General features: G+C 43.9%; 1 protein-coding gene across 1 annotated transcript in view; it reads right to left on the bottom strand.

Annotated features, from left to right (window-relative positions):
- Positions 1–24,023, bottom strand: part of ATP8A2 (ATPase phospholipid transporting 8A2) — a 546,329-nt gene that overhangs the window by 502,220 nt on the left and 20,086 nt on the right. The window contains exon 2 of the mRNA XM_090028654.1: positions 21,480–21,624. Within this exon, the coding sequence (XP_089884780.1) occupies positions 21,480–21,624 (145 nt within the window). The remainder of the gene's footprint in view (positions 1–21,479; positions 21,625–24,023) is intronic.

The raw sequence follows: 24,023 nt of genomic DNA, 5'->3' as shown, positions 1-24,023 counted from the left end.
GAATTCTGACCAGAACGCTAACAAAAATCAACATAAAAAACAAACAACTGGAAAGTATATGGATCAGGATCAGCAAAGCACGCAGACAGCTTCTGACAGATACGAACGATCTTTAAAAAAAAAAAAAAAAAATTGACAAGGGCCAATGAAATTAACTTTAGAATGCTGAAGGAAATAGCTCAAGAAATTTCAGACCCAATGGCACTAATATCTGTGAAGGCATGGGTGACAGGCAAGTTCCCAGATGACTGGAGAAGAGCTAACTTAATGCCAGCCTTTAAAAAGGGGGGAAGCACTGAGATGGACCTGGGATGTCGCATTCAGTCAGTCTGGTGTTAATATCTGGGGAGTTTCTGGAGGAAATTAAAAATCTGTTTCTAAACAGCTAAAAAAGGAAGGGCTGATCACTGACAACCAGCATGATTTGGTAAAACAAAATTGCACCAAACCAATCTGATTTCTCCTTTAACCAGGTAACTAGTCAACTAGGGACTGTAATACTTAGATTTTAATAACGCTTCAGATACAGTCCCAGACAACATCCTCGTAAGTAAACTGGAGAACTGTGGGCTAGACTTAACTACTGTTAGAGCAACATGCAATTGGTTGAATAAACTGCAAGCTAAGAATAACTGGAAGTGGACCAGTGTTAGAATTACAGGAGGTTGCAAGCGAGTTTCCACAGGATTTTTTTTCTGGGTACAGTGATGCTCTGTACTTCTTTACTAATGATATGGGCGTACAAAAAAAAAAAAAAAAAAAAAAAAAAAGAGTACTTCCTGATGAAGTCTGCAGGTGACAAACAGGGGAGGGACTGCAAACTCCTTAGTAAAGAGAAATCTACTTTAAGAGGATCTTGATGAATTGGAAAACTGGGCTAGAGAGAAAAAAAGAATGTCAACATGACAAATGTAAGGTACTGCACCAGGAGAAGAGAATACACATACAAGATGGGAGATAATTAGCAGTAGCACTACCAAGAAAGATCTGGGAGTTATGGTGGATTACAGCACGAATTAACAATCCGATGTCCGATGCAGCCACCAGTTTTGCTCTACATTAACAGCAGTATTTAATGCAAGATACAAGGGTGGTTAGGCCTCAACTAGGAAGCATCATGTACAGTTCTGGGCTCCACATTTTAAGAAAGACAAGTATGCAAAGGAGGCCTATAAAAGGATGAAAAGAGGTCTGAATGCAAACCATAGAAGAAAATGTTGAGAAACAGATAAGTTTAAGTTTGAAGCAAAGGAGATAAGTGTGACAGGACAGCAGTTTGAAAATATTTGAACAGTTGCCATAAAGGTCATTCTCTGCTACAGAGGACAAATCACAAAGCAGTAGTTTTAAGTGGCAGCAAAGCATATTTAGATCAAAATGCAAGGAAAAAACCCCTTCAAAAGTGTAAGAACCATGGGACAATGGAATAATCTGCCCAGGAAAGTTGTGAAATATCCTTCACGGGGGGGTGGGGGGAGGAATTCAGGAACAGGCTGGATAGACATTTGTCCTGGATGTTTTGAAAACAAAACATCCAGTATGTGTGCAATGGAGTTGTACTAAGTCAGCTTCTCTCAACCTGTGGGTTGCAACCCAAAAGTGGGTCCCAAGAATATATGAAAGGGTCCCAAACAAACTTTAAAAATGGATTCTCTTTTAAAAGGAGAAAAACATGGGAAACCTAGTTCCAGCCTCTGGGGGCTGCTTGGGGCCCTCTGCCCCACACACCTAATCCCTGCCCCACACGCTGGGGGCACTGGGTCAGGACTAGCCATGGATGTTTACAAATGGGTCCCGATACAAAAAATAAAAAATAAAAAAAATTAAAAGGTTGAAAACCACTGTACTAGATGTCTCTTGATGTCCCTTATTAACTTGTGATTTTATGAACCTTTCCCCAACATCACACAACAGATCAGTAGAAGAGCTGACAAAAGAACTGGGGTCTCCCGAGTCCCTGGCACATACCTGACTTACTGCACTGTGCTGTTTCCATGATATGCAAATCAGAAAAATCCTCAAAGGCACTCTCATAGTCTTACATGAAAGAGATATAAGCATATCTCAAAGAGCATCCCTAGACCCCTACCAATCTCACTGCTTGTGACTGCAGGGAAAGTCTGCAAGACAGAAGATTCAACTTTTCTTAGTTTCAAACCCTTAAAATACAAGCAGCGAGAACTCATTTTAAAAGAGAATATTTCAGAGTGACGTTGCCTCTTGGCTCCATGTTCTTGGGGAACCCTAACACAGGACGCAGACTGTCCGACTCAAAGAATCCCCCCTCCCCCCACTGCATCTTAATCAGTTTCTGTTTAGGTAGAGAGACGCACCTAAAGACCTCCAGATAAGGGTGACAAGAGTGAAACAACTGCCCTAGGTCTCATTTGCATCCGAGATGTAAATGAATGGTCATCTGGTTCCATGGGAGATGGAGAACAGAAAGCCCGAAGCAGAGACCACAGTGAATTCTGGGATCAGAGAAGCAAGGGAGCACTGCATGATGGGGAATCTGTGCTCCAAATCCTAATCAACCCACACACCCAGCTCAGCATTTAGCAAACCAGTTCTAATCTGGATTTACAAAGGACTCCCCCCCCCACCACTACCTCCAAGCAGAAGTAAGTTCAATAGGCATCTCGGGCCTTATATTCCCTGGTCCCACTATGGGAGGCCTATTTAAACTTAATTGACTAAAACTTGGTTGCCAGGTTAGGGAATGCTGAGGCAAGACACAAAGTCAGAGGGGGTATTGGCAACATTTGAACAACGGTAAAGGGTTCATCACAGCGTCCAGCCCGTCGGAGCCCTGACCACAAGTGTTGTCATACTTTTCCAGGGACAACTGATGGAAGTCCTCCCCTCCCAAAGGTTATGAACACTTCAATAATTGCCTTAAGTCTGTTAAAAGACTACAGTAAGATCTGGAAAAAAGTCATGGTAAGCTGAGGCTTGTTCACAAGTAAAAATCCAAAACCCTGATGCTGCAAGCTATCTGTTGTTTCTGAAGAAACCAGGAGATATCCCATCAGTATATCTGCTATCCATAGGAATTTCAAGCTGGCTCCTACGTATCTGGCTACTCCCTAACCTTGTGCGTTTCCTAAGTATCAATCAGTTTCCTGAGATGTTCCAAACTAGATAACCCCTTGTCAATAGAAAAGACAATTTGATTTACACTATTAAGAATGCTTGAAAGAAGCTGAACTGAGGGTATAAAAATCTGTAAAAAGCACCAGTGACACCACCCGCTTTCTTCTCGAGAGGCTGAAGGAGGCAGATCGTCTCCCTTCAAGGATCGTGCTGAGAACTTTAACCTGTCAGCTTTGCAACCTGAGTGCCTTGGACTGGTGAGATTCTAGCTCGCTCTCTCTTGGCATAAATTTCTGAACCTGAACTGTATTAGTTATGCTTGAGCTAAGTTTCCCCAAATACTTAGTGAAACCAGGGTAATACTGTAATTGTTTGCATTTGTTTTTCCTTTGCATGTCTATTACTCCTAGTGCCATCATACACTTAGCAATAAATAATTTTTATAGTCAAACTGGTTGTAATTGGGTATATTTTTTTCTTCGTTTCTTCTCCTTCCCCATTTGCTCTGCAGCAACGCTTCGTTTACCTAAGCTAAAGATCCCTGTGAAGCCCAAAAATACTGTGGGGTCTGCTCATCAAGAGACTAAAAGATTGGAATGTGCTGAGTTTGACACACATAAGGGGATCAGCTTGTACAGGCTGACTGACCAGTTTGGCTCAGACATGCCCTAATGAACTGAATGCTGGCCTATGAGGGTGTCATCTGGACACCCAGCCAGATTCAGAGGTATTCTGTTTAACTGTGTGCTTGTGTCTGACTGTAGTTTATTGTTGCTCTCATGAACTGATTCTTGGCATATGAGGGTGTCAGCCTGCCCATGCTGATCAACCCGGCCAGGTTAGGCATGTCGTGAGTGAGTGTGAGTGAGCGTGACTAATTTAGTGGCTGGAGGAACCCAGCCCCACTGAAACTGAGTCCTGCAAGATAGCTCCACTGGGGGCAAGGGCTTGTGGAAGGGAGAGATACAGCTCCACATAGAAACACAAGTAACACAAGCAGCACATTAATAGAATTACCAAGACCCTAGAAACATATCCCTAATAAATGAGCACACCCCAAAGTAATGAGCAAATCTGGTAACAGTGAATGGAAAAAGCTGGGGTTGTGGAACCATTAGACAAATGAGTTCCTATTCCACAGATGGTAGAAAGAGATGATGAAGTGGCAGAAGTGATTAACCTGAAGTGGTGGCTCCATATCCCAAGTCTACTTTATATACAGTAAAGCTCTTACTGTAAAGAACACACAAAGCAATTTAGTGGGGAAATCAGTAGCAATGAATTTATAGTTACGAAAGCATGCTCATTAGTGGCATTAAGCATTGTTGCCTTATCCTGAAAAATAAAAGCAATAAAGATTTTGTTGTAAGATCACTTACCTGCATTAGCCAAATTGCTATCTGTGGGCCAGATTTTTTTTTTTTTTTTTTTTGCATTTGATAAGAGATGGGACAAAAGTAGCAATGCAGAAGGTACTGCATAAGCAACAGTTAAACTGCATTCCATACTGTGCAACAGCCAATACAGACAGAAAGTTGGTAATAATACAGTAGTACATGTTAAGAGTTCTAGCATTTTGGAAATGTAACCTTATAACTCAAGAATTTATTGTGCATTTGTTTTTCACTTTTCAGAGCGCAAAATATCAAGTGAGCATAAGAAACTGCATGCAGTGATAAAGAACAACAGTTTTAAGAATACGGGGAAAATCAGGATCCCTTAACTGATTATTTAGATCATATTTTTTAAACTATAGATTTTTTTTGTTTTATAAAAAACAGTGTCACAGGGAGGAACAGAAGGGAAGACCCCAAAGAGCCAGGGGAGAGCCCCAGGGTCAGGAACCCTTGAAAGAAAACAAAAGTAAAAGAAAAGAATATGGAAACTTCTTACCTGCAGCAGGATCCGCGGTGAAGCCAGAGCTGGAGGCGGGACCTGCACAGCTCATTAGCCATGCTTTTATACAGTTGTGGTCAGCTGATGACGTCAGCCGCAAGAGACGGCCAGCAGAGATAAAACGAGCCGCCAGCAAGGAAGGTGGGGGTGAATGGAAACCAGCAGGAGCGCCAGCAGGGAAGGTTCTCCCTAAGCCCCTACAGGGGCGGGGAGAGAAGAGCTGGAAACTGCTTCTCCAAGTAGGGGAGAACACAGCAAATCCCACTATGGGGAAGATGCAAGGAGCCAGTGGCAGCTCTCCATGACCGGGGACCCAGATTGGAAGGCAAAGAGGAGCAGGAGGATCTCTATGCCAGGGGTTACCACTGAGGAGCCGGAGAGTCCAGCATACACCAAGACACCAGACCAGGTGGGACCGTTGAGGGATCAGGAAGACCCGAGGAGGCACACCAGGTGGAAGACGTGGGGCACAAGCAGCGTGAGGGGCTGCGGAATACAAGCCCCGGTGGCATAGAACTGACCCGACAGGTGACTTGGGGACAAGCATCCAGAGAAGGGCCACCATGAGTCCCCAAAACCCACAGGCTGAGTGACAAGGGATGAGGAGTACGGAGTAGCCTGCAAACTACCCCCGACCCATTTTAGGGCTGAATAGTGGCCTTTAGTACCTGAAGCCTGGCATTGGTGGCTAGGCCAGAGGAGCTGGCAATAACAGGCAGCGGACCTCTCAATGTCCCAGCAGTTTTTTTGTTGTTGTTTGTATTTTGCGTTTCCCACCAGTGGAGGGGTTGTGGTGCAGGGCATGTGGAGCCTAAGTGTTGTTTGAATCTAAAGGTGGTTTACAGCCTCAGGGGAGGATAAGCGGCTGCAAGGCATGGAGAGTATATTGGTGATTAGGCCCGGCAGGCCGATAAGACCGTCTCTGCAAACGCACGTGGGGCCTCAACAGTTGGGGACTTGGCCTGAAGGACATCTGGAACCTGTCAAGGCAGGGGGTAAGGGCAAGGTAGAGGGGAGGTAGAGCCTCGCAGAAGACCCCCAGACAGACGTCCTGTAGTCGAGAGACTCCCAGTGGTCGGACACCCACCACTGAAACAAGATCCAAAAGTAATGGCAGGCAAGATTGGGGGAAGACTACACTGGAGGGAAACACCCACTCAGCGGAACACTGGGGAAGGACAGACGAACACCACTGAACATCTGGGCCCGAGCAGCACGTGACCAGATGTTCAAGGCCAGACAGGCACAAGAAGCTTCAGGGCTTTGGGGTATTAACGTATCTAAAGCCATAGCTTTTTCTTGTGAACTTCCCCCAACTTCCCCCACCCTGCTCCAAAAGATTTGGAGCCCAAAAAAATGTTCACCTCCTTAAGACGTCATCAAGTCTATAAGAAGTGCACAGGATGGACAGATGTCAGAATTGTAACTAGGAGGGTATAACAGGAGTGCTGCTTTCGGAGCCCCGCTGGGCATGCGGCGCTGGTCTCCTGTAGTGGGCCGACTGCCCACCTAATCTCGCCTGCCACGTCTTGATCTTGCTCATAATTGATGAAGGATTTAAAGTAGCGGGAAGCTGCCCAATCTTGTGCGCCCCCCCATCTGCAGCTCCTTTCCTGCCCCTACACCGCAGCCCAAGCCTTGCAGATGATGCTGGTATGCCCTCGCTAGGGCCATAATATCAAGTCCCGGCCCTTTGCTTGCCTTCGGGGTTTCTCGATGCCCCTTCTCACTCTCGGGGCCCCTCCCTGCCCCCTCACTCCGCTCCTCACCACCGGGGCTCTTCGCTGCCTCTTAATTCAGGGGCTCATCGCACCCCCTCGTCGGGCTCTTCGCGGCCCCCTAACTCTGGGTTTCCTCGCACCCCCTAGTCGGGGCTCTCCACTGCCCCCCCTAACTCAGGGCTGGGCCAACGTGCCCCCCCGAACAAAGCTGTGCCCTCTTCGGCACCATTCGCTGTGCCCTCTAGGCACCAGGAACCCCCAGATTACTGGGAAGCTCCCATGAGGCCTCCTCGCACCCCTACAGCCTCACCCGGTCCTCCGGTGTAACCATAAGCAAACACAGAAATTAGCCCGCCGGCTACAACATAACCCAAAAGCCTACTGGCTTGTAACCTCAAGCTCATAAACCCTGCACCGCTCCACGTGAGCTTTACCTGACCTCCATCAGAGTGCCCTTGCCCCTGTATCATTGCAGCCCGTCTGGGTGGTCAGGCTCCGGACATGGCCCCGGGCTGCTCAGCTCGCCCACAGAGCTCCTGCTCCTGTGGCTGCCGGAGGGGAAGTGCCCTCCTGGCCTTCTGCCTGGGCTTAAGAAGGGCTAAGCTCCACCCCTTCCTGGCTCCAGGCTTCCCCGGTCGCCCTAGCAACCAGCAGCGGCACAGTCTTAGAGACTGGCAGTTGTGCTTCCCCTTTTCCGCCACTAGGGGCCTCTCCTGAGCCTTTTCTCCTCTCAGTCGCAGGACACCTGAGAACCCTGCGACAGATGGATACCAGAGAAGTGTCCAGTAGAGAGAAACTAAAGATGCTATCCATATTGAAAGTGAAGAACTTAAGTTCAGCAAAGATAAAAGGCTCTAATTCTCCAGGCCCACCCTGTTCTTCTGCCCCCATTCCATTATGAACATCCACTTCAAGGTCTTCCATTATTTTAGGTATTTCCCCCTCACAACCCCTCCAAGTCCCTTTCCCATGAACCCCCAGCCAATTCTCATTCCTCATCTCTCATACCATCAAGTTTTCTGTTCACACACCTCCAGTTCACACACCTCCCAGCCCTTTCATGTCCCATTTTGATATTCCCTGTTTTACTTCTCGTCCCATTTCCTATTCCACTGTTAGATTAGCTTGTACACTTTTAGACCCAATTTTAAACCACTTGTCTGTACAAATGTGAGAGCAGACCTGTGTAACAGGACAGTATGAGTCTGTTGCCTGTCACAGGTAACAGGAGGACAGATGGAAGAACAATGGCAAAAATAAAGAAATAAAATGCAAGACCCTGGCACTTGATGGCACACTGTGCTGAGCACTTTCCTGGGAATTCTCTTAAGCTAGCTAAGGATCATGTTAAGGCTATCATTCCATTACTCTGAACCTTTACAAGGGTAATTCAATTCTGCCCATATCCTAATGATCTGCACCCTGACTGGCAAACACATATATTTGTTTCAATTTAAAAAGTTCAGTGAAACTACTGGGGTGTCAAGAACCTACAGGAAATCAGGTCTCATTTCTTTCAAGAGTCAAACTCCCATTGGCTTTGATGGCTCAGGATCATATCCTCAGAGTGAGCACCAACATGTGTTACTGTTAGATAATTCCTCTTACCATGGGAGGCAGGGCAGCAACTATCACAGGTTTCTCAAAGAACATTTAACCTGTATCTTATGAGGCTAAAGGCAACAAAAAATACTGTGTTTGAGGACTCAGAGAAGAATAGAAAGATGCCCTCTTTACTAAAACACTTTACCAAGGAGGAAACCTTCCCCAGGCCAGTATTGCATTGCTACAAATCCACAAACTATTTTGTACTGAACACATTTCTTGGGAGCTGGTGTTTCAGGTTTATTTATATTTATATAGCACTTGCAGTGAGCTAGATCAAATAACTCCTTTGCATACATAGCAAAAATGATATTTTCGGGCTTTTTTACTTCATACTTAATTCTTTTACATTAAAAAAAAATCCAGGGTAACCACACTCACAAACCAACCAAAAAATAACATTCTGTGAACTTACACAGAAGGTTCTACTTATAATATATGGTCTAATAATATTTTTACATTATCCAGTTACATATTATACTTTGCAATGGTACATGTGAATACCTTTTATTGTAATTAATGTTGAATTCTGTCTTCCACTGCAGCCTCCTTTTTTAGCTGATCCAATAAATCACTTTTGGAATGAGATGAGACTATGCATAGTCTCATCTCAATGGTGATGTTTAAGGAGCATGTGAACAACATCAATATAACCACATCTGTTATTCAAATACATATACACACACACTTTTTCACTCATAGATATTAGGATCAGAAGGGACCTCAGTAGGTCAAGTCAGACCCCCTGCCCTGGGCAGGAAAAAGAGCTCTGGGGTCAGACAACCCAAGCTAGGTGCTTGTCCAGTCGCCTCTTGAAGACCCTCAAGGTAGGAGAGAGCACCACCTCCCTTACAAGCCCATTCCAGATTCTGGCAACCCTTACTGTGAAGAAGTTCTTTCTAATTTACAACCTACATCTGTACTCTGTCAATTTGTGGCCATTGATTCTAATTGCTCCAGGGGGTGCCTAGTAACTAGAGCATCTCCTATTCCCTGCTGCCCTCACCTGATGAATTTATAGGCAGCCACAAGATCACCTCTCAGCCTTCTTTTATGAAGGCTGAAGAGATCTAGGTCCCTCAGTCTCTCCTTCTAGGGCTCTGCCTGCAGGCCCCTAACTATATAATGGCCATCCTCTGAACCCTCTCAAGAGTCTCCACATCCCTCTCGAAGTGCGTAGCCCAAAACTGGACACAGTACTCCAGCCGCAGCCTGATCAATGCTGCATAGAGGGGAAGCATCACCTCCCTGGACCTGTTGTCATGCATCCTTTAATGCATGATAAAGTGTGTTTAACTTTAATGATCACTTCATCACATTGACGACTCATGATCATCTTGGAGTCAACTATGACTCCAAGATCCCTTTTTGCTGCTGAGAAGGTCATCTTCCAGCCTGCAGGTGTGTCGGTGGTTCTTTTTCCACAGGTGCAGCACTTTGCACTTGTCGTTGTTGAAATGCATTCTATTTTGTTCCGCTCATTTTTCCAACCTCTCCAGATCTGCCTGGAGCTGTTCCCTACCCTCTGATGTGTTAATTTTGCCCCATAATTTGATATGATCTGCGAACTTGAAAAGTGTGTTCTCCACACCTTCATCCAAGTCACTGATAAAAACATTGAATAGCACCAGTCCAAGGACCGAGCCTTGAGGAACTCCGCTGCCCACATCTTTCCAGGTCAATATCAACTCATCCACCACTACTCTGGGCACAACCCCTTAGCCAATTTGCCATCCACCTGACCATACAATCATCTACAGCAAAGCCTGTCAGTTTATTTATGAGAACAGAATGTGATACTGTATGCTGAGAAGACAACATATTCCAATTCAAAACTGGCTGTATTCAGAAGCCTTGACTTGTTTTATAGCTGTAATTAAGAAGAGACAGGGGCTAGAAGGAACTTTATTATCATTACTTTAAATGATTTGCAGTGCTTTTAAAGCTTCAGCTGTTACTACAAAAACATTGGCAAGAAGCCTTGTACATAACCAAACTAAAATATTTTTCCAGTTGTGTATGTGGTATGCTTATGTACGGTTATGCGGTATGCTTATGCAGTTAAAGGTATCACAGATAAGAACATGTTCACTTCTGCTCTTACAGAACTCCTAAACTGCAAAACTGCAGTTCTAGTCAAAACAAAAGCAATACAAGAGGACTTTAAACAGTTCCTAACCGTGCAGATCCAGATTTCATTTCTCCTTTTCCCCTCTCTAAAATCCCTATATTCTCCTCCTGCCCCTCCCTCACAGCATCAAAGCAATATTTAGGAAGCCCTATTCTCAAAAGACATGAAACTCTAAAAGTTACCATTGATCCTGAAATGGATTTAGCCATACTGTGTATATGTATGAAAAGGTAGCAATATTAACTTTTGGATGCTTTCAACTTTTCAGTATCTGGTTTTGTTTCTTTATTGATACATAAAGGAAAGTAATTTGCAATTATAACAACTCTCGACTGTTTTGCAAAACCTCTCTTTATGTAAAGATTTTACAGTAGTTTACACACGCTATAATTCATTCACATCCTCTAGCATAAGGGATGCAATATTCTGTGCGGGTTGTCCAGGAATAGAAAGGTGCCTTTATGATACAAGGAGGAACAGTATTCCCCGACATCTCCACAGAACTCCAGACTACTAGGCAGGGAACAAGGGTCTAAAGGTGCCATACACCACTGCAAGTCCCTTCTCAAAACCTTTCTACCTTAAGAGCTGTTCACTCTAAGCAGCAGCAGTCATGTCTCAAAGGTTTAGGTCAATCCATTAGTAAAACTCTCTCATGTCACTGTGAGGTAGTAAGGATACCCTGACAATAACCAGTGAGTCACATGGAAATTTGTCTTATGTCAGGCAGCTAATAAGAGGTGGTTTTGGGCACCAAATCCAAGAGTCCCAGTCCCAGACTCGTACTCTAATCAGAAGAAATTATTTCAGAGGAAAAGTACTACTGTACTGTACCCTTATGCCTAAATAAGGGTAGTCACCTCTGAAAGTAGTTTAGGAAGAAGCAGGAAGAAGATTTAAGATGTAAGCCTTACCCAGCAAAGCCTTACTCACGTGAGGAGTCAGAAAAGAAAAGAAAAAGGAAAACCAGCACACCATCTAAGTTAAAATTCTGCTCTCAGCTAGTACGCTGTAAATCTGGGATGCTGAAATGCCACTGATTTCACTCTCCTTCACACACTACACTTTTTGCTTTTGCAGTTGTAGTCCAGTTGACAGGAATTAACTAAGCTCCTTTAGAGTTACCTAATGCTGACCAGGTAGTAAGAATCATTGCGGGGGGGTGGGGAAGGAGCTTGCAAGGGAGGTGCTAAGCTTCCTGGGATTCCAGGGGACTGTGAATTAACTTGAACCTGGAGGGGATCTGGAACAGAAGAAGTTCAATAAACCAGTTTAACCTAGATCAGTTGAGTCTGATATTAAACTCATCCAGGTTTATCTTAAACTGGTTTCAGACATTTTAGAAGTCATTTATGTGCACTGAACTTCGGTTGTGTTACAGATTGTACCAATTACATTCACTTGTACCAGTTTGTGTAATTTCTGTTCCTAGTCAAGATGAAGAAGAAATTTCTACTTAATTCACTAATCACTTTTTAGAGTATGGACAGGCATGCATATGGAGAGATTTCAAAAAAGGAGAGGGAGCAGCCATTCCCGACCATGCAACAGCTGTTACGCTGTAACAGTAGCAGTTACTATCAATGAGTCTACAGCCTTAGGGGAGTAGCAAAACTGCTCCTACTTTAACCTCACCTCAGCCAGAGTCAATGTTGGACTGTTTGCTCACTTGATCGCTACAGGAGAACACCCATGTAGCAGTTACAGCATAACAGCCATTGCAAGCTCCCAGGAGCAATTCTCTGTTTGAAACAGCTCCAGGTATACAAACTAAGAGGTGAACAAATGTATCAAGATGCAACTGTTATTCATTAAATAGAACAAACATACTTGAGAAATAAGATGGACAAATTTATAGGGCAAATTTTCTATATCCATCCCTCAAAGAAGTTACACAATAAATTAATCTAGTCTAAAATGTTCTCACAGCTTCCTTTTGATGTTGGAGCAAAACAAACATTTCTCATTTTGCTGAACTGCATAGGTCAAGAAAAAGCGTCATGAGAATACACTCAGAAGCATAGGAAAATAAGCTCTTGCCTGAGCTATTATCCATAGAAAGCAAATGCCCAATGCAGAGAAAAAGAAAAAAAAAAACAACAAAAAAACACAAACACATAACATTTTACTAAATAATAGTTCGTTCCATTTAGAGGTCCAAAACCTCACGTCTTTACTTTAGATAAGGTCGCACTAACTTTAATGGAGTGGGGACTACAAAGTTCTGCCTCAGTTTAGCCAAGAAAATTAGATATAAAAAAAGTAATACTATCAATATAAGAGTCCATCTCATGAAAATAAATTCTACAGTAATCTGTTAGAAAGTGTGAACAGTTGTACGTACAAAATACACACACTCAAGTCTAACTTTCAGGTAGGTATCCTGGAACACCGGTTAAATCAGGGATCATTCTGGCTTGAACAGGAGGCTGACTAGATGACCTCATGAGGTTCCTTCCAGCCTTACTTTTCTATAAACCTATGCTAAGGAAGACATGACACAGTACTTTTATTCCCAACCTTCCCATTTCAGCCAACAGACTGGCCCTACACCGCTCATCCAAAGAGTAGGGCTGTATAAGTTTGACACCCCTGTTTTAAAGCAATTAGAAATAGCCTTTTCAAAATTAAGATTTTTATCATTAGCATTCCACTAGTTCATGCTCTGATTAGAAAGCTCAAACTTCACTTACAAATCCAATTACTGTAACATACTTTTCAAGGTGATACTACAAAACAGTTCATAAAACATTAAAAAAAAACCCCCAAAAAATACACACACAAAAAAGGCCCAAACCAAAAAAAAAAAAAAAGCACCCCCCAAAAGATTACACAATACCATGACTGTCTGTGTATAGTGTGTATAGTGCAGACACAGCATGCTACTTTTAAGTTTGTGGAATCTTTGGTCCATCTAAATTAGGAAGTTTCCTTCCTCAATCCCCTTCGACCATCATTTTTCACAAGAAGTGGCTGAAATTAGAGGCAGTAGTGTAGACAAGGCACCACATCTTTATTTTAAGTTCAATTTCATGTGCAACTGCTCTGAGTCAGGTTTTTTTTCCACCTGTAAATTGTCATGGTTAGGAGTAACTGAAGCTACATCAATTTTCACCAGCTAAAAAATCTGGCCTGTGGTGCTAGCATTTTGTAACCAGTTTCCATAGTTGCTACAAGCAACTGAAGTGGTGGTGGCAGTAACAGAGTTCTAGGAAGAGTATTTTACTGTAGATGCAACATGCATGGGCCATATTCTGAAGGATGTACTCATTACTGACTCAGCCATTATTCAGTTAATTCCTGTTACAGCAAAATGGCATTTGCTGAAGTAAGAATGAATTGACCCAACAACAATTCTGCACTTGGGCAATGTTGCACACTTCTATGGAAGAAGCAGCTTTGTTTGTATAAAGTCAAACTGTATTTCAGCATTGGCGTCAGTGACTGAAAGTCTTCTCTAATCTGCATCATAAATATTGCAGTAATTGCACACAACACAAAAGCAGCTGCTAGGCACCAATGATCTCTCTTCCTAGCTTTTATTTCCCTGACATGAACCTAAAAATCAGTGCATGCACAAATTGAGAGACCAGACTCTCAGATGATTCCATTTAGGCTCCCAACATCCTCCCTTCATGGGTCGCATCCACATAAGCACAGACATTTGTTTCCCTGTGGATAAGTAGCAGTGGCACACCTTGTGCTGCTGCTACTTGTCCCTAGGGAACACCAATGCCAACCGCCCTCTGGCACAAGGTAGGTTACCCTGGGCAGCATAGGGGAGGATAAGGCCAGCACAACTGCTGCAGTCCTGGGGGCCTCGCCCATAGCACTCCTACAACTGGGAGCCTGGCCAGCAGTTGGAACATGACTCCTGCCAACCAGGCTCTGGTTTTGGGTGGCACTGCCTCCCCACTTTGTTTTTCTGGTGTGCATTTTTTTTTTACCCCAGAATCTCCCAGGATCAAACCCTGGCAGAGGTAGCAGCACAGGAAATGCCTGCGTTGGCAGTGTGTGGTGCCTCAGACAGGTCTGCAGCACCACATACTGCACATCTGCACGCGACTATGTTGGTCAGACACTCCACAATAAGATATCACCCAAAAATGCCACAGATCACTGACCAAGAAAGCCTCTAGAAACCTCCCTAAAAAGGCCTCTCCCACAGGTTTCTTTGAATTATCTCTTCAAAGAAGGTTGGAGAGAATAGGGATAGATGTCTTAAGGACAGGCAAGAGACTTGGCCTCTACAGCACATGGATCCCCAGGAGCTGCTGGCTGATCCCACTCAACACTTGCCCCTGCCACAAAAGTGCAGTGAGGTCTGGCACTGTACAGCCTTCAACTAACTTGCACCTGCAAACCATTGCCTGTCACAAATGCAGAAACAAAAAATGCTGTATAAAATACCTCATCTCCCAAGCGGTGCTGAAAGGAAGGGCATCATGAAGTGATATTGTCTGTAAGCACGCCCCTTCAAATTATGTGTAAACTGAAAAGATTGTGTTGGGGATGTTAATCTGCTTGATTCACAGATCTAAAGCACCCTGAGATCACTACTAAAGAAAAAGATTCTTGTAGGGGGTGAGGGGAGAGAAGTGAGGGAGAAGGGCCCTTTGCCATGTTTTACAGCATCCCCAGATTGGTTGAAGGATCTAGCCACATATAACAGTAAGTGCCAGGATTCTTATCAAAAAAAGGAACATTGTAATGAGCGGGGATCCTGGTTCTCCCCCCCCCCCCCAATTTTCAGATTTAAAAAAATGTAACTGCAAATTCACATTTTTCTATGATTAAAGTGAAACACATTATATATATGTGCATGTGTGCGCGCATAAGGCATTTCATTTTAGTCACAAAAATATGGATTTGGGGTTACTTTTTTTAATCCAAAAATTGGGGGGGTTTTTTAAATCATGAAAAAAACCCCAGGATCCCTAGTAATGAGAGTACTTACTGTATGGACAGGTGCTTCTCTAAATAAAGAGATCAGGCTGCTTTTAGCCAAGGAGCTCAATACTTTAAACCACTACATAAGAATGAAGTAGCTTATTGGAGCACTGATAAAAAAAAACCAAACAACCATCCAAGCTACTGTATCTTTTTTCCATTAATAACAACATAGATTACTTAGCGGTTTTTGTCCCATAGGACTTGTGGGGGTAGGGCAGATGGTATCAGGATGCATTAGCTTTAGCTGAGGAGATAGTGGAGCCTCAGCACTCCAGAGAGTCATCAGCAGGGATATTGGTTTTTTAAAAAATCCCCAATTTTTGGTTAAAAAAAGAGCCCCAAATCCACATATTACCATGATTAAAATGAAACACTGCTCTGTGTGTGTGGGGGGGGGGGTGGAATTTCATTTAAATCACAGGAAAATGTAGATTTGGGTTTACTTTTTCTTAACTGAATATTGGGGATTTTTTTTTAAATCTGAGAAAACCAGGGTCCCTGGGTCATCAGCATGCATGAGTCATATGGGCACAATACAGCTCCAATGGACACACCTGGCTACCTTTGGAGAGAGAGGCAGACCTGTGGTTTAATCTTTCCCTTGTGTATTTTTGGAGTATTTAGGCTGGTCTGCTAGTACTAGGATTGTTGGGAGACAAGGCACACACAGAGGAATCAAAAATAAGAAGGAGGGTTCCCTCAGGCTCTTATCCCCTAAAACTGGAGTACAGAGGGCAGGACTTGGAGGCACTGAAATTCACCCTACTACAGAAGTCCAGTACTAGGGTCTACTCTTCACTCAATGTGTGTAGTAAGAGCTAAACTGATGGTACAGACCCTCGTGCCAGTCTCCTGCATTGCGCTAAATGTCACCCATGAGAGCACAATCATTTCACCCATCAACAAAATGAAGCCATTTCTGGAGTGAAATGGTTTCACGCATTTACTAAAAATAATACACAAGCAAGAAACCTTGAAGAGATATCCCTTCCCCAAGACGTAGCTATATCTGCATCCCACTTTAACATAAATTAACATATTCTGCATAGTTTTTGTAATGTATTATTAATTTATTCCAGGTGCTATAACTCAAGACTCAAATACTCAAGCTCCCTTAAAAAGAAAACTAGCGCTGTAACATTTCAGAATGCAAAGCATATATTTTGAAAAGCGCTGTGTTCTTTAGTTTTTTCCCCCACCCTTTACAGTGTGAAAACAATATAGTTGGCCTCCATTTCAAACAAATAACTAGGTAAATTGGTTTTGAGCTTCCAGAAAAGACTAAGCTCAAACTAGATAAGCATAGAACAGTTTACTGAACTGCAGGGCAATGCAACATTTCACTTCAAAGAGACATGTTGATGCAATGCCTATAGAATAGTGTTCATATTGACTTTTAAATTACATTTTCAGCTACAAATCTAGAGCACTCTGTTAGACTGGCACTGCTACAACAACACAGAAAAAAAAATAAACTATATATTCTTACACATTTTCAGTATGTGAACCACATTTTAAGACACTATCTCTTTGATCAACTTCCCACCACTCAAAAACCTAAACCACATTTTCCCAATAGCAAGTGCCAGAAGCAACTGCAACAACTGGTTTATATAGGGTAAAAAATAGGTAATTATTTAATATAGGTTTTATTGCTTTCAGCAGAAGTTGGCAGCTGGAAAGGAGTCGACACCCTATCACCAATCTGGTCTCTATCCATCAGATGAGAATCCTCTTTAAGGCTGTAGATACATTATTGTAAGATGGCCTTATGGTCAAAGCATTAGTTCTTGTAGATCTCCAGCTATACTACAATTTTCCTTTGGAAAAATAATTTAAATTCAGTACCTCAATAAAAATCAAAATAGTATTTATTTTTCCTCACAGGGCTGCTTGACACTTAAATCACTGTATAGCACTTGATTTATTTAAGACAAATCTAAAGACTTCTAGTCCATTATCTTTTCTAGGATGATGATTTACCTTCTGACTTTGGGAAGACAACAATTAATCTCAGCTTATAAACATAGCTCTCCTCTTCTTGCATGCCAAAGAAGTCCCACAAGAATCATACTCTAAAGGCTTCAAGTCTAAAATTCAGCTCTAAGTGTTGTCAGTGGGAGATTGTGTGTGGGCAGCATGAGTAAAACATTGGATTCAAGATACCTCACGTGCTTCTGAGAGCAAAATACTGCCTTTATTGATTGCTGCTTTCTTTATAAAACTCCACATAGAGGCTCAACCTGCAATCCAGATAAAGGCAGATTTGTGGGGCTTCATCAAGACTGCAAGATCAGGCCAATAGTTTTTTAAATATTAACCTAAGCACAGAGAACACCGGTTGCAACAGCAGTTGTAATCCATGGGCTATTTTGCTGAAATCATAATTATTTCAACCGTTAGGGATAGTTTTAAATATGGAAATTATTTTAACACAGTTTGGCTCTCCAGGCCAAGACACTGAGAGAACATAGTTATTTTTGAAAGATCAACACCCACACTAGACAGATGATGGATTTAATTCCTGAAGAATGGCTAGGATGCACAACACATGCTTGGAAACCATGCAGCATAGAGTTGAGCCAGATCCTTGGCAAATAGAAGTTGGTACTGTATAGCCAATGGAGGTAATCATAAAACTAACACCAAGTATAATAGTATTGCAATCACTTACACCAAAATCAATATTTGACCCTGGATTTTCTTGGCCGGGGGGGAGGGGGGAGAGACGGGAGGAACAGTCTTTTATGTGACCTTCCCAAAATGTTACAAAATAAGCATTTTCTTATTCTATTATATCACACCACCATCTCAAAAGGGATTGAAACGGTTTAAAAACAGTATATGTCATCACTCATCATGTCTTTGTATCAACATTTTGAGGCAGGAAGCAAAGGGCTGTGCGTGTATGCATGCGTTAAAAGGAATGTAGGAATGGAAGGAACCTTTTACACCCCTGAATCTAGTCCACTGTGATTGCAGGCAGCCATGTCATGCCATCCCTTGCTTGGATCAAGCTCCATTTTAAAAGTAGTTAGTTTTTACCCCCACTACCTCTCTGGGAGCTCCTTTTGCAAAAAAGATCAATGAACTGTAGAATCATTCTTGTGATCAGTTTGTTCCAAAAATGACCAACTTTGGAAAACAGGCACAGAATCATGTTGAAATGGGGAAGGCTAAATGCTGTGCTGTCCTTTTCAAATGGTTCAACAGTAGAAGATAGAAGACATCTTTTTCCTAGCCTGAAGTAAACTTTAGCAAGACCAAGATAAAATGCTGACCTGAGACAAGCAGACAATGCTCTGCACCCCCAGAGAAGAGCTAGGCCCTACCCCCTTACATACTTACCAGCATCTGGTAGAAGGTACTGAGGACAATAAATGCTACTTTTCTTCATCAATATGGAGGGCCATTTATTTGTTGCTTCCTATCCCTTAAGTCATTATTTTGCCTACACAGAACATGATTGGCAGAAAATGTCAGAAAAACAAAATCAGAATTTAGTATTATAGCTTGCAATCAGATCAAGAAATAAGGCTTTGATCATTTCTTATTTAGTTATCTGGTTGGATCAAGGAATTGTTACCTAATTTTTGCAAGTAGTACTGGTAATTGCACATCACTGAAAACTGCATCATCTACAAAACAGTAACTCAGCATGATTTCTTATTATATTCATTTGTTCTCACTTCACAGAACATAGTGCTACCTCTTCCTTGAAACCTCTCATTTCTAGGTATGTCTTGGGAGCATCTCAAGGCTTTTTCCTATTAAAATATTTAAATTAATCATTAAAAATGCAAAGTGGCTTTGATTTTTAGCATTGTAAAACTAATCTCTCTCCTACAGTCCTCACATTACTGCTTTCTGCCATGCTGTTCCTCACACTTGGGGATAAACCTATACATAGGGTATGGGCAGACAAAACGGTTATACTAAGTTGAAGGTGGAGGATGTTTACATTGCATGAGCCTATCCACAGTTACTGTCTTGTGCATCTGCTGTATCCCACAATTACATGGAAGTTAAACTAGGTCATTTTAGCTTCCACTTTACTACAAGAGAGTGAACATACAAGGTAGTTACAGAGGATCACCTAATGCATAGTAAGACTTCAATCCTTCTCTAACTTTGTACAATGTGTTCATCTGTTCATACCCATAATGATCTACAAAGCTACCTCCTTATCCTCCTTTAAATCCTCCGTGAGAACACTGAGGCCACTACTTTCTATGTTGACTGACATCTTCACGGTCTCCATATACTCCCAACCTGTCTGTATCTACCTGATGTCTCTTGGCTTGCACGCAGACATAATAGAGCAACCATCTTTTTGTTACTTATACAGTTCTTAGTGGAATGGTGTTCTGGTCAGTAAGTAAAGCTCCTAAGTGTAGCATTCATTCATATGTTACACCTTGAGAAACTACTTGGATTAGCCAACTTCGAGAAAGCCAGTAGGGCTGGAGGGCAATACAAATCTTTAGTCCTGCACAGAGACATCCCAACTGCACCTAGACACTAGTCCTTCGGGTGGTGTAGCAGGCTAACTGCTCCCTAAATAAGTTTATTGAAAACTGCATCCCATTCTTGACTTTCATTGTGCTCCTGTACCACAATCTAACCCACGAGGTGTAACTTGACTTATATTTATACTTTCTCCATCTTCCTTTTTCACTGGGCTGAGGAAGCTTCAAAAAAACTACTCAAGAGGCAGGAGGGTATGAGCCTAAACCTTGTGGTTTTGTACAGGAGGTATCAAACAGTGGTTAAACAAACACCACTAACCTAAGGGTAAGAACCTGAAACATGCTTCCTCCAGATTTACAGTAGGAAGGGACACAGCTTGAGCCATCTGAGATTCAGGCCGTCACAACAACAGGGTTTTAAAGTCAGCCAACATAAGATAAACACCTACCATGTAACCATCACAACAGCACTGCAACCTTTCCTTGGTGGGATGTTACTCCTCTGATCCAAGTGTCCTTAGATCTGTAACTGTAATGGGACTGGTCTGAAGCAAATAAAGAGATGAGATACAAACAGAATTGCTCTCCAAAAGTCTCCCTCTCATACTACTGCATCTAAACAATTCAATTGTTTCAACATCCACATCCTGTCTCTGAAACAACAAGAATAGGTGTGCACCAACTTTCCAACTGCGTTAGCATCGTTATTAGGAACTGAAATGTAACAACTTCAAAACCCCCAACAGATTCTCCTACGTATGAAATTCAAGACCATGTACAGCAACAGAATCTGCTTCCTGACATCTGAACAACTGCACTCAACCTCCAACCCGTGCCCCTCACTGTACGGTTTAAAATTGGAGCACGTAATCTCGATAAAGTCCTGTCACGCTCTGAGGTCCTCTCTCGGCCAACAAACAAGCACCCAGCCTCAAAGCAGGCGTGAAAACAGAGAAAGAAAAGTTAGAGACAATCTGGAGTACTGCAAACCTCACATGCAAATTCATCAAAAGCTGAGAGGAAAAGCAGCCACTAAAAATAACCCAAAAGAACGGTTTCCAAGCCGAAGATGAACCGGCTCGACTTTACGCCGCCAGAATAGGATGTGCAATGGCACAGCCACGAATACGGCTGAAGCACAGCCCTGCCTAGTCGCAACATGGCCACTTTTCTTTAAAAAAAAAAACCAAAAACACTCGGTGCTGGTGCTACACGTGCTCTGCACTGAAATCCCTCACTCTTTACACTGACAGCTCCTGTCCAACCAACTCTGCTTGTGGGCCACAGCATCCGGACGGTGCCAGCCTACAGACAAAAAGCTCCCCAACACGCCAACAGAAAGCACCCCGCTCTCGCCACCGCCTCCCCAAAACCAGCCCCTGCATCTTCCACCTCCCCCCCTGTGCCTTTTCCCGCTGGAGGGCATCGGGACGCAAATCCTGCCCGTGCCCCAGATCATAAAACGGCTGAGGCGGTCTCCTGCTGTCCCACGCAGGACGGCCCGGCCCCCCGCCCACGCCAGCCCTGCACGACCCCCGTGAGCAACGCCGGGGGCCGGGAGGGAGCGGGAGCGCGAGCAGCCCCGGCCCGGCGCGACGCGGCCGCACTCACCTCACGCGGTTGTCGTGGAACTTGCTGGGCTGCGGCTGGTTCAGGTGAATGGTGCGGGCGGCCGCCTCGTCCAGGTCCGCCGAGGACGCGGCTCCGGACATCTCATCGTCCGCCTTGCAGTAGCCCGGCGGGGAGCACACAGGTCCTGCGGGGACAGCAGCACGCGCGGCTCAGACACGGCCGCAGGACCTGCGCGCCCGCCGCCACAAAAGCAGGAGGCGGCCCCGCCCCACCCCCGGGCGATGCGGAGGGAGGATGGAGGAGCTCGGCTCGGCCCTGGCAACGGGGGTGGGTCCGCGGCTGGGAGCGACTTCGCCGCCAGGAGGCTCCGCCGCGGCCCAGCGCCGCCTGCCGCCCGCAGGGAGACGCGGCGGATCCCTCCCTGCCTCCGCCGCGCCCAGCCGGCCGGGCCTCCGCACCCCGGCACCGCTCGGAGCCTCCGCCGTCTGCCCCAGCCTCCCCGAGGGCGCGGCGCGGGGTGCGGGGGCCGCTTGGCTCCCAGCAGAAGGGAAAGCGCTCCCCCCCCCCCCCAAAAAAAAAAACAAACCCACCGGGGTGGCAGAGCAGGTCAGGGTGACTGGAGCTCTGCTCGCCCATCGGCCACTTCAGCAGGGGGAGCCGGCCAGAGAAAGGGCCGGCTGGGAGTACCCAGAGCCTCACCCCAATCTGGCTCCACTCAAGAAGCAGAGCTCCACTGACTGCATGTACTGAAGTCAGCGCGCACACGCGCACACACACACACGTCTGTAAAACCAAACTATTTACAGTGTACAACATTGTACCTAAAAGGCCCAAAAAAGTTTTGGGAGGGATGGCATTGCCACCTACCCCTTTCCTCCCTCTCCCCCAGCTCCTCACAAATCAGCACTGGAAAGAGTAAATATTTCAAGACTGGGAAAAACCAAGCTGTTCAAGATGAACGCAGCTTGCGTCTGCATTTACCCTGCTCTGCCACCAGCTCTGGCAGCAGAACTGCTGCACTGCCAGGGTATATCGACACTCGGGCACTTCTGGCAGCATCACCAAGGAGCTCGGTCCACCCCAAGAAGGCATCAGCTGTTGAACTGATCATGGCAACTGTCTGAAGTCCTGAGGGCCCACGCACCCGGATACGTGCATTTGCAAAGCATTGTCAGCAGAATTCTGGAGTCTGGAGAAGTTTGCAGTGTGGACTAGTCACAAGGCTGAGCTCGAACCGCAGTTTGGAAATAAAATGAGTGAGCAACTTATGCACTCAGCTTTAATCACCAACATCCTTACCTTAAGATTATGTCATCATTTGACATTTGGAAGGGTGGGAATTACCTTTCCTAGAACTGTAATACCTTAATGGAATTTTAAAACACAAATGTTTTCTTCAGAGTATACTGTTATTTTCCTTTTATTTTGTAAAGCTTTGAGTAGTAAAGGACAAAACCAACAATCCAAATGGCAAGAAGTAAATTTGTTCTGCCAAGCCTCAAATGACATTTACACTATGCCTACGATGCATTACCCACATAACTGTGTACATCTTTATCTTGAAGATTGGCAATACATTTTAGTTTTGCTTTGCTATTTAGGCACAGAAACATTCTGGAGTAGTAAATTTCCTGAAAATATTTACAGTTTATTTTGCTGTTTATTGTTTTATGAAATATTACATAATATATACATTTCGAACCAGAGTAGGCAACTAAACGGGGGGGGGGGGTATGTGGGTGTGTGTGTGGGGGGGGTTAATTTCACTGACTGAACACAGCAAAACATGTTAGTATTGGTTCCTTAAAAACAAATTAAAAACAAATTTGAGATGTGATCACCAATCAAATTATCCCTTTGTTTTTCTCACTAGAATAGAGCAACAAAAACTAAACCTTAGTGGACAATTGGGATTCAAGGGTGTTTCCATTTAAAAGTGTCCCCAAACCAATGCCATTTCATCCCACTGCACATTACTAGAAACAGAAGGAGATAATTACAATCGTGGGCCCTAATCCTACCAACACTTAAGGGCACTTTGTAAACAAAGCTCCTCAAACATCTCTCCCAACTATGCAACAGGTGGTTCAAATAAAAAAAAAAAAAATATTGCAAATCCTTGCTTAACCCTAGTCAGGTAACAGGGGAAAATACCCATTTAGATAGAGGCAAAAGTAAAACAGCACTCCTGGGAATTCACCAGCCTTTTCTATTGGCAACTAGAGTGAAATTAAAGCAAGTCTGAGGCCCCTCTATTTAAATCTGAAAGATCCATGTAGGTTTTTCTCATCTGTTTGGGAAAGCATCTGTTTGTGAAGGTCTCAGAATACACCATGTTGTAAATATCCCTGATTTCTTTTCGGTAAAAATATCTTGTTTTAAATCTTCAAGTGGCTAAAGGTTACATGAAGATCACCCTCCCAGAATAAGGGTTAGCCATCCTGCAGGAGCCCAAGGAAGGTGCGCTGTTCTTGTACAGAGGCAGCTGAAGCAGATGATTGTCTAGTGCTACTTTCAAGAGTGAGACATCCACCTGCTTCTTCAAACACCTAAATAACTCTGAAAATGTGTCCTGCAATGCTA

The sequence above is a fragment of the Crocodylus siamensis genome, chromosome 1, assembly GCF_052110815.1.
Source record: "Crocodylus siamensis isolate JL-2025a chromosome 1, ASM5211081v1, whole genome shotgun sequence".
Classification (NCBI taxonomy): domain Eukaryota; kingdom Metazoa; phylum Chordata; order Crocodylia; family Crocodylidae; genus Crocodylus; species Crocodylus siamensis.
This window is presented reverse-complemented; position numbering and strand designations above follow the sequence as displayed.